Source organism: Osmerus eperlanus, chromosome 7, assembly GCF_963692335.1.
Source record: "Osmerus eperlanus chromosome 7, fOsmEpe2.1, whole genome shotgun sequence".
In the NCBI taxonomy this organism is placed as follows: domain Eukaryota; kingdom Metazoa; phylum Chordata; class Actinopteri; order Osmeriformes; family Osmeridae; genus Osmerus; species Osmerus eperlanus.
This window is the reverse complement of record NC_085024.1, coordinates 13336850-13353854: the sequence shown is the minus strand read 5'-3', so window position 1 is coordinate 13353854 and position 17005 is coordinate 13336850. Positions and strand designations below refer to the sequence as shown.

Genomic DNA, 17005 nt, shown 5'->3' with positions numbered 1-17005 from the left:
AGGCAGTTGTTTTGATGTATGTATTGATGGCCAAGCTGCGAATTCTCCGCCCCCTCATCAAAGCCAGGCGATTGCAATGCTGTTTTCAATTAAAAAAACATTTGCAGTAAGCAAGCCGATCCACTTTTCCATGTTGATAAGAGCATTAAAATTAGAAAAAATAATTGGACAAAAAGAAATCAAGGGACATTTAGAATAGATAAAAATGTCCGATTAATTGCGAGTTAACTATGACATTAATGCGATTAAATATTGTATCGTTTAACAGCAATAGTTATTAATATATTTAAGCTAAACTAATCAATCCAATGAGCCATGAGGAAGAGGCCAAATTAAAGGGCAGTATGTGTATGTGAATGTTTGAGAGAGAGAAAAAGCGAGTGTGATAAAAAAAAAAAACAGTCAGTTGAGGTGAGTGCATGGACAGTTTGTGTGTGTGTGTACCCGCTGTTTACCTCGGAGTGGACTCTCTGTACGTGGGAGTGCAGGTTGCCCTTCTGGGAGAAGGAGGCAGGGCAGAACATGCAGAGGTGTGGTTTCTCCCCGGTATGCCTGACCATGTGGGTCTGCAGAACCACCTTCTGGTTGAAGGACTTCCCACAGTTGGGGCAAACGTAGGGTCTCTCGCCTGCAGGGAAGAGACAGACACACACGCAAACACAGTGAGGGGAAAAAATATATACAGTTAGGTCCATAAGTATTTGGACATTGACACAATTTTCATCATTTTGGCTCTGTATACCACCACAATGGATTTGAAATGAAACAATCAAGATGTGCTTTAAGTTCAGACTTTCAGCTTTAATTTCAGGGTATTTACATCCAAATCAGGTGAACGGTGTAGGAATTACAATACATTTTATATGTGGCCCCCCCCTTTTTAAGGGACCAAAAGTAATTGGACAATTGGCTGCTCAGCTGTTCCATGGCCAGGTGTATGTTATTCCCTCATAAAGGGAGTTTGTTATTTCATTGACAAGGAGCAGATAAAAGGTCTAGAGTTCATTTCAAGTATGGTATTTGTGTTTGGAATCTGTTGCTGTCAACTCTCAATATGAAGTCCAAAGAGCTGTCACCATCAGTGAAGCAAGCCATCGTTAGGCTGAAAAATAAAAACAAACCTATCAGAGAGATAGCAAAAACATTAGGTGTGGCCAAATCAACTGTTTGGTACATTCTTAAAAAGAAAGAACGCACTGGTGAGCTCAGCAACACCAAAAGACCCAGAAGACCACGGAAAACAACTGTGGTGGATGACAGAAGAATTCTTTCCCTGGTGAAGAAAAACCCCTTCACAACAGTTGGCCAGATCAAGAACACTCTCCAGGAGGTAGGCGTATCTGTGTCAAAGTCAACAATTAAGAGAAGACTTCACCAGAGTAAATACAGAGGGTTCACCACAAGATGTAAACCATTGGTGAGTCTCAAAAACAGGAAGACCAGATTAGAGCCTGTAAAAGAGCCTGTACAGTTCTGGAACAACATCCTATGGACAGATGAGACCAAGATCAACTTGTACCAGAATGATGGGAAGAGAAGAGTATGGAGAAGGGAAGGAACTGCTCATGATCCAAAGCATACCACCTCATCAGTGAAGCATGGTGGAGGTAGTGTTATGGCGTGGGCATGTATGGCTGCCAATGGAACTGGTTCCATTGTATTTATCGATGATGTGACTGCTGACAAAAGCAGTAGGATGAATTCTGAAGTGTTTCGGGCAATATTATCTGCTCAGATTCAGCCAAATGCTTCAGAACTCATAGGACGGCGCTTCACAGTGCAGATGGACAATGACCCGAAGCATACTGCGAAAGCAACCAAAGAGTTTTTTAAGGCAAAGAAGTGGAATGTTCTGCAATGGCCAAGTCAATCACCTGACCTAAATCCAATTGAGCATGCATTTCACTTGCTAAAGACAAAACTGAAGGGAAAATGCCCCAAGAACAAGCAGGAACTGAAGACAGTTGCAGTAGAGGCCTGGCAGAGCATCACCAGGGACGAAACCCAGCGTCTGGTGATGTTTATGGGTTCCAGACTTCAGGCTGTCATTGACTGCAAAGGATTTGCAACCAAGTATTAAAAGTGACAATTAGATTTATGATTATGTTAGTTTGTCCAATTATTTTTGGTCCCTTAAAAAGGGGGGGGGGGCACATATAAAATGTGTTGTAATTCCTACACCGTTCACCTGATTTGGATGTAAATACCCTGAAATTAAAGCTGAAAGTCTGCACTTAAAGCACATCTTGATTGTTTCATTTCAAATCCATTGTGGTGGTATACAGAGCCAAAATGATGAAAATTGTGTCAATGTCCAAATACTTATGGACCTAACTGTACATAGATATAAAACGATCAAAATATAACAATAATCAATGGGAGCACACAGGTGTTTACGGGCTTTGACGATCTGAAACGGTAGTCAATGATGCAACGCAACGTGCGGAAATATACCACGATCCAAACCGGTTCTTGCTTCCTGTGTGTTTCTGCTCACCAGTGTGGATGCGGATGTGCCGGACCAGTTGACTGGGCTTTTTGAAGGTCTTCCCGCAGTGCTGACAACGATTGGTGAATCCACTGCGATCTATGTTCTTCTTGTAGTTTCTGGAATTTGATGTGAATGCCCTGTGGGTGATGAGGGGAGGGGGGGGAGAATAAGCAAGCAATAAATAAACAAACCGACAGCAGATGAACTCAAACGTGTTCGTGAACGTGGGTGTGTTATAGAATCCGACCTCATCTTGACATGGATCTTCATGTGCTCCTTGAGCTGAGCGGCCATCTTGAAGTCCTTGCCGCAGGTCTTGCAGGAGTACACCTTGATGCCGGCCAGCTCCTTCCGATGCTCCTCAAGGTGGAGAGACAGCTGGCTGTGCAGGATGAACTCATCCCCGCACTCGGTGCAAATCAGGTTCTGGAGGAGCGGACGAGGGCAGGGTCGGAAAAGACGAAACAGAGGAGAAACAGGTTTGTGAGGGTCAGGCCGTGGATCAATAGCTCATGGTGGATGCTGGACATGAGAACTAAACTGTGCCATTTGCTTTGCTATGTCGACAAACAAGAGTAGGTGGTTTCATGGAAAGTGGAATGATTGAGTTGATTGCTTAACCCTTGTGTTATCTTCGGGTCATTCTGACCCATCAGTCATTGTGACCCACTGTCGTATTGCGACAAATTTACCTCATACAAAAACAAAGTGAAGCATTTTCTTTTAACTGTCGGGCTGTCTCAGACCCCCCACATTGCAATGGTTAAAAGAAAATTATTTTTATTTGTTTTTGTATTGGGTGAAATTGGGTAAACACAACGATGGTTCGTTGTGAACCTTTGGGTCATGTGACCCGAAGGCAGCACGAGGGTTAAGACCTGACCTCCTCTTTCTCGTGCAGCATGATGTGGGACTTGAGGCTGGCCACGCGCGAGAACCTCTTCTGACACACGGGGCAGGTGGGGTTGGAGGTGGTGTGCGTCGACTTGTGGAGGGTGAGGTTGAACTCCACGTTGAACGTCTGAGGACACTGGTCACAGCGATGAGGCTGAAGGACAGGAAGAGGGAAGAGGGTGAATGAGGCACTCTGAATGCCACAGCCTGGATCCGGACCCAGCTCCAGGGATGCAGGGTCTGACCTTGTCGTTGGCCTGGTGTTCTCTGTGGTGCCGTTGTAGCTGGCTCTCAGTGCTGAAGCTCTGGGAACACACAGAGCACCTGATGTCCCTGGTCTCTCCATGACTGGAGCTGTCAGCCTTCTGCTCGGAGAGGTCTGCTGACACAACAGGAGAGAAACAAACAACTTACAAAGAGGACAAAAGACGTGTGCTGTGGTGTATTTGAAGGTTTCCATTATTTTTCTGTAAACAGATTTGATTATTTAATGTTGTATTCATCTAAGACAAGCCTATATACCCTTTTCAATGATTACATTGAGAAAACAGAATACGGAAATATCTGTTTACGTAAAGCAATTAGGGATATCTAGCAATGAGATGTGAAGTTCAAAGCATACAAGTACTACTACTCTAATTCAATAATTAACTATATACCTAATTGCTTTACGTAAACAGATAATTCCTTATTCTGTTTTCTCTCAATGAAATATGTATGAATAATTTACAACTAAATAGCTTTAATCATGTGCTATAATAATGTATTGTAAAATCACGATGAGGTCATTAATACAAGCCCAATAGTAGTAATCATAATGGTGCGGTATGGTCAGTGTTGTGAGACGTGAATGTTTACATTACTAGCCATGATGTGACATGACCATAACAATGAATAGTACAGATTTCCTGACACCAAATTGTTACGTGCATATCTTGGGCCATAGCTAGCTGCAATTCTAGAGCTAGCCAAACAAGGTTTACTGGCTAATTAGCTAGCTAGTTAGTAGTCATGGACGGAGGATGGCGAATGATTCCCATTCAGTCTTGACAGTTAGCCAAGCTACTGTAGCTAGCTACGTTAACAACACAGCTAGCTCGCAGGACTCAACATAAAAATAGCTAGGCTAGCTAACAAAGAGACCGTGGCCAGCTATACAAGTCAATTGTAGCTAACATTAGCTTAGCTTGCGCCGTCAAGCCTACACACGACGCAGAAAGCGCGTTTAAAGAGTCTGAATACTTTAAATTTGTTTGCGCTTGAAGGGACACGTTACTTGCTCGGCGTTTAGAAATGGACTGAAACTGAATAAGTAGAGCCACCAGAATGTTATTAATATCATTCCGCCTCAATCACTCCTTTCTAACACAACGCCATGGACGCCCGCAGTACTATATCCGGGGACTATATCCACTATGTTCAAGTCAGTTTATATCACATACGCAGCAGCTTGTCAGTACAATACAAGCCTGTTCATATAGCCTGGACTCTGTATTTTTATTCGTGACATTTTGGTACTGATTACCTGCTCCGTTGGTGGTTTTATCCCTCAGTTTTCGAGGCCGGCCCCGCGGCATAGTTCCAGGTTTCAGGGCGGGTGTACTGTGAACGATTTGTGTTTCAAAATGGCTACTGCTTCATGATCAGCACCTCGCGGACAGGGAGAAAGCCGCGGACCCATGAACTCAACATAGACGGACCTGACAAAACTCCGTTCGCATCGAGAGTGATTCTCGCTTACTTTGGAGGAGGGAGACATCTAGCGCCAAGTGATGTGTATTGTTTAGAATAATAAAAATGATTTCGTTGTTTGTAATCAAAATGTATTAACACTTCATCTTAAATTTTTGATGCTCATTTTCGGAAACTACTGACACAATTAGCCAAATGGAATATTTCAACAAGCATTATTAGGTCAGAGTTCTTGTGAAGACCGATGAGCTGAAGCTGATAAACTGACCAACTAACACGGCCTGGAAACAACTCCTTTACACAGTCCGTATGTAAAATAGTGGCTGTGAGAAGTGCCAATGTTAGTAGGCCTACACATAAGTTAAAGTATCGGTAGGCCATTGTATTTTAGGAATCAACTGTGTCCGTGAGAGACCAAAACAATTATTTAATGGAATAGATTAAATGAATCAGAATGTTTATAGTAAAACATTTGAGCTCTACATGAAAGGGTTTGACAGACCAACATGTATTAGCTTTTTAAACTAATGAAAAAAATCCTTCAACACAATGTCAATCATTATATGACGACAACACATTCTGCATAGTGGGGGGAAAAATGCTTAAAGTAGTTAAGAAATGCTTCAGTGATTGCGTAAATATATTTGCATACTATAACCACAATGTAATTTGCTGCTAGAAGTGCCACAAGAAATGGTGCAATGAGCTGCACCATGTAGAGAGACAGTAGATGGGCCTCAGGGATGGTATGCTGGAGGAGCAGGGACCGCGTCATCACCGCAGCCGTTCAGGAGGGCAACGTCATCATCAGACACAGAAGCAGCGCTGGTCACTGGGAATTGGGTGTGTCTGTTCTCAACCATCACCACCTGAGGTAGGGGGTAAATGAGGGACATATCCATGTGGGGCAGTGACTTCCTTACACTCATTCTCTCTCTCTCTCCACTTCTCACAAAATCTGAGAGGGAGGACATCATTATTTGAAAGAAGGGGAGAGGATGTGCATGCGAAAGGGCACGGTAAGTGGAATTCAATGTAGCCGCAACTTCAAGAGTGCTGCCGAGAAAGGGAATCTTTCAAGATGGGGAGTATTACAGGAGTATACTTCCTACTTGTGTGGGTTAGCCTACTTAATAGAAGAAAGAATACTTTCAGTATAGCACACTTAATGATCCAGTAACACCTCTTTGCAAGTACCATCTATTGGTCATGACAATCAAGAAACACCTTTGAATCCAGAAGATCCAGGCTGCAGCAAGCTGGTTTGTGCTCTGCACGGCATAGTCACCTATTAAACCATTTAAAGATTTCTCCTTTTGGATGACTGCACTTAACCTGCAGCTGCATGTCACCAGATGGTCAGAGAATTGTCAGACAGCCCTCAAACTTACAATGCTGTGCATCCCACGGCGGTGAATGGCTTTTCCAGAGAAGACGGCGCCAGAGATCGAAACACAGACTTCTAGCACCGTGAGGACCAGCAGCAGGCCCCAGATCCCGTACATCAGACTCTGAGAAGACGCACACACACACGCATACAGAAGGGGAGAGAGGAGTGAGATACATGCTCTGCATTCAAGCCTAAATAGTGGTTTACAGGCTCCGCCTATGTGTAGAGATATCCTGGTATCCTGTTGGTTAGCCTATACTCACAGTCAGTTTCCAGGCCATCCACATGCATCTATCTCTCCATGTGTTATTGTTTTCTTCATCGTAATGTGAAATATCACAGATTCTGTCACTGGAGGCTGTAGCCAGCAGTAAACTGAGATATCCAATTCCAGCCAGACTAACAATGGCACTGATGATGTTCAGAGCCATAGTTGCTCTCATCTGAAATCAGAAATATGAATATTTAGTCAGACTATTGGTTTGCTCACTGCACATTATGTGTAGTACATCAATAAAAGCAGAAGAATAATATAGCCTAGTTGACGCAGATCTGCAATTAGTAGAGTCTGTTGACACCATACAAAGTGAGACTTAATGACCACTAAAACTTGGGACTGTTTGAGATGGACAATCTGCAGTACATTGGAACACTCAAGTTCTACATATACATATAGCTCAAGTAATTAATTCGAAATGACTTTACCACAGAGTGATTAACGATTTACACTCATCATTTGAACACAAAGAATCAACAGCACATTTCCTGGATTAACCCATAAGCCTGTTACTCTTAGCCCCAAACACACACAAACTGTTCATACAAAACAGTGACTTACCATACCCAGACTTTTCCCTTTACGAGCAGCCACAGATAAAGATCCAGATATGACAAACTGATGAGTAAAAGAAAGACAATTATAAGGAAGCATCCATAGGTTGAAGATAAGCAATGATGATTTCTAGATAGGATTTATGTTCATTTGGAATCCTATACGCTTCATTTGCCTCTTTTTATGTATTGTCCCCTCTAGCTATTTTAAATTGCATATCTATGGCTCCTAAACCAATGGGTTTTGGACAAAAGGTTCTAGTATCCAAATGTTTAATGTAACTAAGCAACTATTGCAATATGCCAAGGGGTGTGGGATGGACTTTGCCATCACCATTAGGCCTACCTGTGCATACCTGATTATTAAAATTCAGATCATTTGTCTGCTACCTGGTGTAAATGTAACGTTTTCTGTCCCAAAATGTCAAAATAGCCCCCTTTCAGTTAATAAAAACGTACTGCAACTCCCAGGAAAAGAGGTGCCTGGATATGCAGGGTTGGAGAGATGATCGCGGTCAAGCTCACCAACACGAACAACATTCCAATGAAAATCTGTAAAATCTGAAAAACAGAAGTCCACAACACCATTGTGATTTTGTGGAAGAGTGCAACTGAAATGCCTTGAACTTTTCCACACAAGGAAGGTAGCATCAATGCCTCACCCCAAGGGATTGCGGCTCGCCGCGCAGGAATATCCTTGTCATTTCAGAAACCTTACTTGGCTCAGCAGGTGCTGAATAAGGGACTTCGCGTTTAACTTGTGGTGCCGGGACAGTGATTTGGCCTCTTTCATTTTGCGGAAAGAACTGTGAGACTACCACGACTCCATTTGCGTTGGTGATGGTGGTGGACATGTCAATTGAGCAAATATTTGAACTCTAAGGTTGAGAAATTGTGTACAAAACAAAAAAGAGGGGTTATTTAAGCGTTTCTTTTAAAACACATTTAGTTTATACAACTTGCAAACGCATCTCAGGTTTCTCGACGTTGTTGCATAAACTTATCTGAAAAAGTATAGTCAGCATTGTAGGCCTAGGGATAAATGGACCTAGTAGCCAACAACGCGATATGTAATTGCCTATGAGGCTAGCACATATTATAACAACATATGATTAACAACAAAGAGCAAAAGTATGTAAAAATCGACAGTACCTTTTGGTAAGCAGTCCCTCTTTCCAAGGTGTCGTAGTGTATAAAACACGGAAATAGCCTGTTCGTTTGTTTACCCTACTGACATAATTCCTTGGAGCTTTTACGGGAACGAATTTCCAAACGAACTTCCCCTTTGGCACGTCACACAATACACCAAAGAATAATGCTATACAACATTGTTTCGAGTTTTTTTTTAACGAAATCTATGATGTTTAAGGCAATTCGGTTTGACAAATGTCCACAATAGCAACACTAATGCAGTATAGTCAATAATGGTTCAAGCAGGACGACTCAGTATTAGTATTTACTTGATACTTTATTAATACATGATTGTAATACATGATTTGGCATAATGGTTCTGCTTGCATCGGCTCCCTGCCGCACCCAACAGGATGACTGACGTCTGTGTCGCACTAGCAATGCATATGCCGGGATACCCTGCTATATACCCCGCCAGGGGCGATTCTAGGATCAGACATTTAGGGGTGCTCAGCCCCCAATGAGAATGTGGCATGAATACAGTGCCTTGCAAAAGTGCTAAACCCCTTGCTAATAACAGGCATGCAAACAGGTCAGGGGTAAAAAAAAAAAGGTGAGAAGGATACGGTGAACCCTGACCCGGGGGGTCCGGGGGCATGCTCCCCCAGAAGAAAATGTATTACATTTTAAAGTTAAACACATTAATCTGGTGCACTTTGAGAGAAAAATAAAGAGGCTAGATCTATGTAGAATCTGTGCTCTGGTAAACAATGTCATGTTCTTTTAACCATAAAGAAATTTTTTGTATATCATACATCATAAAAAACAATTATTAAACAAATGGGATTACCTGTGTTGAACTACTTAAAAAGCAAAGGTCAAAAGCATCACTTACTGTAAAGCTAACACACATCCAATAGGCATCATTTTTAATATTGTATTAAAATTGTTTCTACTAGATGATGTAAAATGGGTCTGTAAACCTCTCCCCACTCTGCCTCTGATTGGCTGTGAGGTTTAGGCATTAGGAGTGACGATTGGTTCCAGACCCAGTTGGAAAGCCCCCCCCCCCAAAAAAAAAATCACCTAGGTTACCCATTTTGGTTTCAAAAAGGTGAGTCTCACCTAAAGGTGAGGAGTTTGCATGCCTGTAATAAATCCCTAATTTCACTGAATAACAATAATACATTTATGTATTATTATGCAAAATATTGGATGAATGAAAAAACTAAGGATATCCCTTTCTTCAATGAATTGATGGTGCTTTGTTGAATTCATATATTTGTAAATCTGTCTTTGAAAGAGTCAGTGCCTCGCCAGCCACGAACCTCACCGCACGTCACTGATCTCCCCGGCATGTTCTGCATTGTTGCTTACATTATCAAATTGGTACGTTGTCGGTTTGACTCCAGAGACCTCGAAACTAAGACTCTCTCCCTCAGATTTGACCTGGTCACCTAATTTAAATGTTCTCCGCTGGCGCCACCCATAGAGCCCTGCCAGTACAAACACGCAGACACACACAGCCAGCAGGAAGGAAACTGCAATTAACTCGCTATGATAACTCTTAGCCATTTGGGGTTCATTAAAACTTTGAATTATGCTGCTTCTGTGTGTTTGTGTGTCTGGGGCCTTGCTGGGGGTAGTTGAGTCTGTCTGTGTGTACGGTAAATGTGGTGTTGGCACAGGAGTGATGGGGTTCAACACTTCTTCCAAGTTGATGTTTTCATCAACCTCATCAATGTCCATCATGGTGTTCGCATGTTCCTGATTCATTGAGTTCTCTTGTTCTGATGATGTCTTACTTTGAATGTTGTCACTTGAAGTGGTCCGTGTTTGCACAGGCTGTGGGGCAATGCTACGTGGAGAGGCACTCAGACTCACAATGTAGTTCGCTATGGTCTCCTGGAAGCCCCTCTCCACAGACACACAGTGGTAGGTTCCCTCAGTGTCATAGGTGGCAAAGAAGACAAGACTCCCTTCCCTGGACTGGAAGAAGAGATCCTGCGGCAGAGTGTCCCATTTGGGGGATTTCCAGATTAGGGTTGCCAGGTTGGTGGGTTTGGAACAGTCCAGGCGTACTCTTGCATTGATTGAGAGATACTTTTTCTCTAGTGGTGTTGGGGACAGAAAATAAGATAACGTAACAAATTCACTGTGACACATAACAAATCCTAGCAATGAAAGGATTATGCATTCAATATCTAGACATATCTAACATTCTTGTTGATTACTGTGTAATACGATTGCAAAATGGGAATTCACCAGTATCCGGCATTGTTCTGTCGTAGTTTCCACATTCTTTGCTCACGTTACCATGCTCTACGTCCTGACCACTGCAAACAAACAAAGAATATACAGTCCATGCTTTTTTTATTTAAACAATTGTATTTAGCAGTGTGCTGAAACTTATGTTTCTCTATGCAGTAAATTGAGGTTAAATGATGCTTTTGAATCCACAAAATCATTGGAGAACAAATCAATCTCTTATACAAGGTGGCAGTGGCTTGTGAAATATGTATGATGAATCCAAACTGGGCACTCACAAATGAAGACTAGTGGACACCCTGGCACAGACTCCACTGGCATGGTCCCAGCCACAGAAGGGATCCCGTGCCAGAACACACTGGGCACAACTCGTATATAATGGACACTGGGTTACGGACACCTTTGTTACCCTTTCCGATGTGCCCACAAAAACGACACCCTGTGGTGAAAAGAAACGACTGACTCCATGAGACTCAGTATGCAAAATACTGAGACCTTTTATCAACATGACTTAATTAAGAATGGATGAGATAAGAATCCAAACTAATTAGGGCACCTTGGCGGTAGAAAGCAGGATATTAGCCATTGGCTGTGGTTGTCTGAATACTTGAATCTCCTCTATGATGTGGTGACCCCCATCCAGGAGAACGATTTTGTGGAGCCATCCAGATTCTGCTCAAGAAAAGATTTAAGTACATAAAAATACTATTTTATTGAATTATGTTATGGTACATAATGATGACCTGCTGAAGCAGCTTCTCGCAAATATGCAGTACAAGTGAGGATAAAAATAAATCAGTTCACCGGGCATTGGTTAAGCCCTGTGCCAACCTAAAGTCTGTGAAGTGAGAGCTTCCTCTAACAAGCTTTTTCAGTATTGAACTGAGAAAAACAAATTGCCTGGTAAACTGGCTTGTAGTGCAGCACAGAGTCATACCACTGAGTAGGAAGAGGACTGTGTAGTCTTTGCCATTAGCCGCCTGTGTCCTCAGGACAGCGACCCTGCTGTAGTGCTGGTCAGGGAAGACGAGGACTGGAGCGCCACCTACAGGTGTCACAGCGTCACTGGCCAGGAAACTTAACCTGGCCATTGTCAGAACAGAGTCGGACGCATTCCTCAAACCACACTGTAAACACAAAAAGAAGACTCTGATTGGCTCTGGTGACCTAAATATATCATTATAGAGGTGTTACAAAGGATCACACACTTTGTCACTGCGAAGCTTTGACAGTACGACACTGTCTCAAACGACCTCTCTATGGAGAAGTTGCAACTTTAACACAGACACCTTGCTCAAAACTGAAAAGCATCACTTAACAGCGTAATGTAAGAGATACATTCTCACCCTGCCCAGGTTATAATTTTTTCCAGAAGGATTCCATTGATGGGATTCCTTGTTGAATTCTTTATAAATCCCATTGAACACAGCCTTAATTTTCTTAATCCCAAAGACACACACAGCAGACTTGTTGGGTGACCTTAGAGAGAGTGGGTTAACAAACAACAAGAAAAGTTAGTGATGTTGTTTTCGTTCAATTCCTCACAAGCCTATGAAGCGTTTACATATCCCTTGTGTTGTCTTAGGGGTCAAACATTATCCGTCACTATGTTTATCAGCAGAGAAAACCCCCTACATGTTATTTTTTTTACTTGAAAATTAATGACTTTTCCTAGTGACCCCAACATTAGAAAAAGTGAAACATTGTCTTTGTTCACATTTTCATGAAAGCTGCACACCACTAGGGTACAAAGATTGTCTTAGGGTCATTTTTGACCCGGCAGTTATAAAACCATTATACACACCACAAAAACAACTAAGAGACACACATAGACACACATACACATACAATAAGATATTTTGATTATTTTTGATACTGATTGAACTTGACAAAACTAAAACTTCCATGTGCAGGTGCAGAATCTCCCCTCCACAATCCCATACATGACTCAAGTTCACAGCCAAAATAAAAATTTCAGACAAACTAAACCAAATCAGACAAAATAAAAATGTCTTCAAAGCACTGTTTACTAATGGGGAATGCAGTCAGAGGCTATAAAGGTCCTGCAAATGACAGTACCCCCAATATTCTTTGCTGAAGCCATGACTGCACATGTCAGTGCCCAACAGGGTTAGGGTCTCAGCGTAGATCTAATATTTTCAGATGTCCAGAAGGAACAAGAGAACAATGATTTAGAAGAGGAGGTATCTGAAGAAGAAAATGGGGAATAATACAACCCAGAGCATGATGCAATAATACACCTTTACTTTAGTAAAGAAAACAGTTATGACAGGTCTGCTGTAACAAAAACGAATGGTTGTCCACTGATTAAATGCAGTCTTTCTGCAATGTGAAGAGGTCAAACCCACATATTCAAAAAGTTTGTGATGAATGACATGTTGTTTGTTAATGCAAAATAGATTAGGGGTTTAAAATTGTATTAAGCTGCTTTATTTTAGTTTTTTTTAAGGTGGGTCATTTTTGCCCCTTAGGACAAGGGGAGTATACAGAAAAAAAGACAACACAAGGTATATTTCAAGTGTTCCAATGATGATTTTACCACTGGGATGTGAAGAGGCCATAGAACAGCATTTCTTGGGTGGAAGCACCCTCTGCTGGCTGGAGACGGGCTATGTCCTGGATTAGGCCGAAGGGCAGATCTTTGGGAGGTTGACAAAGCAGTTGGGCTTTTGCAAAGGAAGTCCAGCTTTTTTGGAGGGTTCTTATCCCACCAATGTCACCCTTGAATGCAACAAATCATGTTCATCACATGATGAAGATGCAGGATACAGACAAAATTTGCAAATGCCTTTGGATTTTCATCACAGTTCAACATTCTGAGAATAGAAATCCACTAGCAATGTTGGAATGTTATTAGAGAGTTGAAAGTCAGTTATATTCTTTACTCTCATGAAAAACTTTAAGTACATCTGAAACTCATTTGTGGAACCATGTTAAAACAGGCAGAAAACGAAACCCTTTTCTCACCTCAGATTTTGGAATCTCGGAATAGAGTTGTCAGGGGGGGGGGGGGCGGGTATCCTCTACTAAAATGAGGGCAAACTCCTCTGGGTAGTGGATAGGAAATATTGAAATAATTCAGTAATTGGGGAACTCCAGTTTCTCACCTTGCAAACCTGGGCCACACGTGAGACTCTGAGCTCATCGGGGAAGCTGTACTCCTTTCCCACTTCGCTGAAGAAAAAGTAAACCTTTCTGTCTGCGGGATCTGTCAAGGCGCCGACAAACGTTGGTTCTGAAATTGAGGAACCGATACAGGAATTTTAGAAACTGGGGTAAATGTTGGAGTGTTATTACATAAATTGATGAAGGAAGAATTGTTTTGTTTTTGTTATGACGTCTCACTGTCCATGAGGAAAAATATGAAATGGTGTGTTGAAATTTCTGTGTGGATAATCGTTCAACTGAATGTGCCAAGATAACGTTTGGTTAAGGGCCTACTAATACTGTATCTGCAGGACTATACTCTCTGGCCAATGAGGTTAACACTTTCAGACAATCAACAAATTGACATTTGGTGTATTTTTCAAAGGTACCAAGCCAGGCGCTGAGTTCCCAAACTGAAGAACACTCACCATCCAACAACTTTATTGAGGTATCCTTATCCAGGTTAACATCTGGACGACCGTCTTTACTGAGATGGCGGGAAATGACAGCCTTTTTACCCCAGAAATCCGAGGTGGTCCCAGTGAAAAGCTCACCGTCTGCCCATAAAAACGTTTTGATGTGAAAAATGAGATACTGTATATCAATGCCAGAGGTGAAACTGTTGCTGTAAATAACACAATGGGATGTGGGAAAAAACGTTTAAACCTGTGCACTTTGTACTTCGGCATATTATTTGTTAGTTGCCTCACCAATTGTAATGGCTGTGCTTCTTTGGAACGGGTTGAAAGGGCAGCGTCCTCTGGCCTCACCATTAGAATTGTGTGGGACTTTGACCATAGTGAGACTGTCTTTAACCTGACAAAGAGACAAAAGTAAAAGATGGACAGAGTAAAAAAAAAAAAATGGATCGAGTGAAATATAGAGGGAGTGAGAAAAATAGAGAGGAAGGAAGAGATGAATCGATGCAGGGAAACTGAATATAACAGAATATAAACATGGAGGGACCTAAGGGGGATCTGAGATGACCCAAACAAGTGTTTAGCATTAGGGGGGGGGGGGGGGGGTGTAGTCTTACAATGTATGTGTCATGAGGATTGTAGGCATAGCTTCCACAGGCATACAAGTGGGTGGTGTTGATATGCTGCAACACCCGAACCAGGTTCTGACAGTCTAGCTGAAATGTACACAAAGTACAAGAAGATACCTAGCACTTTACTTGTCACAGATTTGAAACCATGTTTTGAAAACAGCAGTGTATTTTAATGTGTTGCTCTTCACTTTTGGTAGTTTACTTAAAAAAATTGAAAGTACCTCACTCCTGGCTTTCTGGTAACACATTTGAAGATCTCTAGGGGTTGGCTTCCATTCCATCTGCGAGGAAAAAGTGCACATGCCTTAAATATAGAATACCGAATGGAGTGAATTACCTGGTTCAGTCGTAGTATTGTGTTTGGTGTGTTCATGTGTCTGCAGCTACTGTCCACCTTGGTTTTCATGGTAAAGACACCAGGCTGACTGACATCCAGTGACAGCACGGCATCTCTCGCTCCCACAAAGAGAGTGGACTCATCTTTGCTAAGCAACAAAGTTACGGCGTTACTGATGTCCTCTATTTGGAAGTCCTGGAGGGGTCGGTTTGGACTTCCTGCACAGGAAAAAGTGTCCATTAACTCAAAGAAACGTTGAAATCATGGCTGTTGTTCTCTAATCTGCAGTAAACAGAGATGCAAAGCTATGATTAGAACAAATATGAGAACAGTATGTCAAAAGCACGGCGGCACATTCTAAAGTGTGTTGTCTATAAAGATTTGACCAAGTATCAACTCTTGATGCCTGAACGCTGTTGGGTTATAAAAAACCCAGGGACTCTTATAGAGTATAGACTTTGTGGTCTAATCTTGCAGCAGCATGGCGTGCCTTCATGTACAATACATGGGTAAAATAAACTCCTTCTGACTTAAGTCAAGTGTGCCTCATCTAACCACAATTCTCTCAGGTGCCTTAATGTGTCTTATGCCATGCACTGCCTCTGCGGTATATGACATTTACAGGAAGAAGTATGCTGTGAAACTAGTCACAACAGTGTTGAGAAAAGAATTTAACAATTTTGGTTCACATTACATAACAGATTTAGAGTGTAAAAACGATATTATCATGTTTAGATTTTGTTAAAAGGATCATTTCAATTCATGATGAATGAATGTGCCATGAACATAGTATTTTTTCCCCACCTACCTCATAGAGCATTGGGTTGTTGTTGTACAGTCTAATTTATTATATGTATTCAAATTCTAAGTTGACATTAGGTTAAATGGTCACGATTTATTTTCAGATGTACTTTTTTCTTTCTCAAGATGCTGCAACTCCAGGTTTGAGCAACAAGATGTCAACACTTCTGGTCTTTCTCCCAAATGAGGAATTCAAAATGCACAGCCCAAAATGCACAGCCAATATCCAATATTTAAGAAAAAGTACAGCTGTTCTCTTAAAAAAGCTTTCACAATTCTAAAGTTGATCTTTTTTATGTTATGAATGACAAGTAGGGTCAATGCTATAGAGCGAAATGAAGCAAGTTTGTGAGTAATATGATTATCACAAGCCATCAGCCAAGACAATATAATTATTTTTCTCACCCCAAAACTTGGGTTGGATATTACAGGTATACCTACTCACCAAGAGGAAAGGAGATCCGTGGGGTTGCCAGACCTGAAGACAGAGCCAGGAGATGCCCCAGTGCAGTGCAGAGAACCCAGATCTGGCAACCACATGCCATGGCAAGGATGGAGAGATTCTTCATGAGCAGGAGTTTTTCTATACGATACCTGGATGAAGACTGTGCTATGTTCAATCGTTTGCTCACACTTATAAAAAGAAGATCTTTGAGACAGCTTGTGGCTTTTCAAAGACAGTTCAACAGGAGACAGACATACTAGAATGATTGAAACTTCCCTCTCAACTGTGGTTGTTCGGTTATCTCTGAACATAAAAGGAAGTGAGGGGGAAGGGTAGAAGTGAGTCAGATCAGCAACTCCTAACTCTTATTGCAAGTAGTCCATTGCCTTTACGATTGCACAGTTAGGTAAGGAATGGGCAGTCAAACTTGTTTTACAGGTTATCACATTTGGACACGAAGAGCAAAGTAACAGATCAAAATAAGTTGTAAATTATAAATGTATACA

General features: G+C 41.8%; 3 protein-coding genes across 3 annotated transcripts in view; all 3 read right to left on the bottom strand.

Annotated features, from left to right (window-relative positions):
- Positions 1-5116, bottom strand: part of LOC134023151 (zinc finger protein 236-like) — a 28535-nt gene extending 23419 nt beyond the window's left edge. The window contains 6 exon segments of the mRNA XM_062465017.1: positions 456-628; positions 2498-2628; positions 2739-2917; positions 3375-3539; positions 3631-3767; positions 4911-5116. Coding sequence (XP_062321001.1) covers positions 456-628; positions 2498-2628; positions 2739-2917; positions 3375-3539; positions 3631-3767; positions 4911-4962 — 837 coding nt within the window. The 5' untranslated portion in view covers positions 4963-5116.
- Positions 5117-5480: 364 nt separating this feature from the next.
- On the bottom strand, positions 5481-8589 carry si:dkey-7j14.6 (uncharacterized protein LOC556585 homolog). The gene is made up of 7 exons (XM_062465005.1): positions 8451-8589; positions 7961-8176; positions 7758-7859; positions 7306-7362; positions 6731-6910; positions 6469-6588; positions 5481-5946 (listed from the first exon to the last, which is right to left on the bottom strand). The coding sequence occupies exons 2-7, from the start codon at positions 8150-8152 to the stop codon at positions 5815-5817; spliced, it is 783 nt and encodes a 260-aa protein (XP_062320989.1). The 5' UTR covers positions 8153-8176; positions 8451-8589; the 3' UTR covers positions 5481-5814.
- A 173-nt stretch (positions 8590-8762) lies between these two features.
- LOC134023145 (semaphorin-4A-like) lies at positions 8763-16693 on the bottom strand. Its single transcript, XM_062465001.1, has 14 exons — positions 16500-16693; positions 15311-15471; positions 15138-15197; positions 14902-15000; positions 14576-14681; positions 14294-14422; positions 13826-13953; positions 13258-13439; positions 12044-12176; positions 11635-11824; positions 11254-11369; positions 10976-11136; positions 10695-10765; positions 8763-10540 (listed from the first exon to the last, which is right to left on the bottom strand). The coding sequence occupies exons 1-14, from the start codon at positions 16621-16623 to the stop codon at positions 9759-9761; spliced, it is 2442 nt and encodes an 813-aa protein (XP_062320985.1). The 5' UTR covers positions 16624-16693; the 3' UTR covers positions 8763-9758.
- Between the last annotated feature and the right edge of the window lie 312 nt (positions 16694-17005).

Excerpts from the sequence above, each read along its gene's own strand:
- si:dkey-7j14.6 (XM_062465005.1), bottom strand. The coding sequence starts at position 8,152 with ATGTCCACCACCATCACCAACGCAAATGGAGTCGTGGTAGTCTCACAG. Across the intron at positions 7,363-7,757 it reads CTCTTTTCCTGGGAGTTGCA|TTTGTCATATCTGGATCTTT; the intron begins GTACGTTTTTAT and ends TTTACTCATCAG. Across the intron at positions 5,947-6,468 it reads GCCGTGGGATGCACAGCATT|GTGGTGATGGTTGAGAACAG; the intron begins GTAAGTTTGAGG and ends CCCCTACCTCAG.
- LOC134023145 (XM_062465001.1), bottom strand. The coding sequence starts at position 16,623 with ATGAAGAATCTCTCCATCCTTGCCATGGCATGTGGTTGCCAGATCTGG. Across the intron at positions 14,682-14,901 it reads ATCCTCATGACACATACATT|GTTAAAGACAGTCTCACTAT; the intron begins GTAAGACTACAC and ends TCTCTTTGTCAG. Across the intron at positions 12,177-13,257 it reads GGCCTCTTCACATCCCAGTG|GTCACCCAACAAGTCTGCTG; the intron begins GTAAAATCATCA and ends ACTCTCTCTAAG.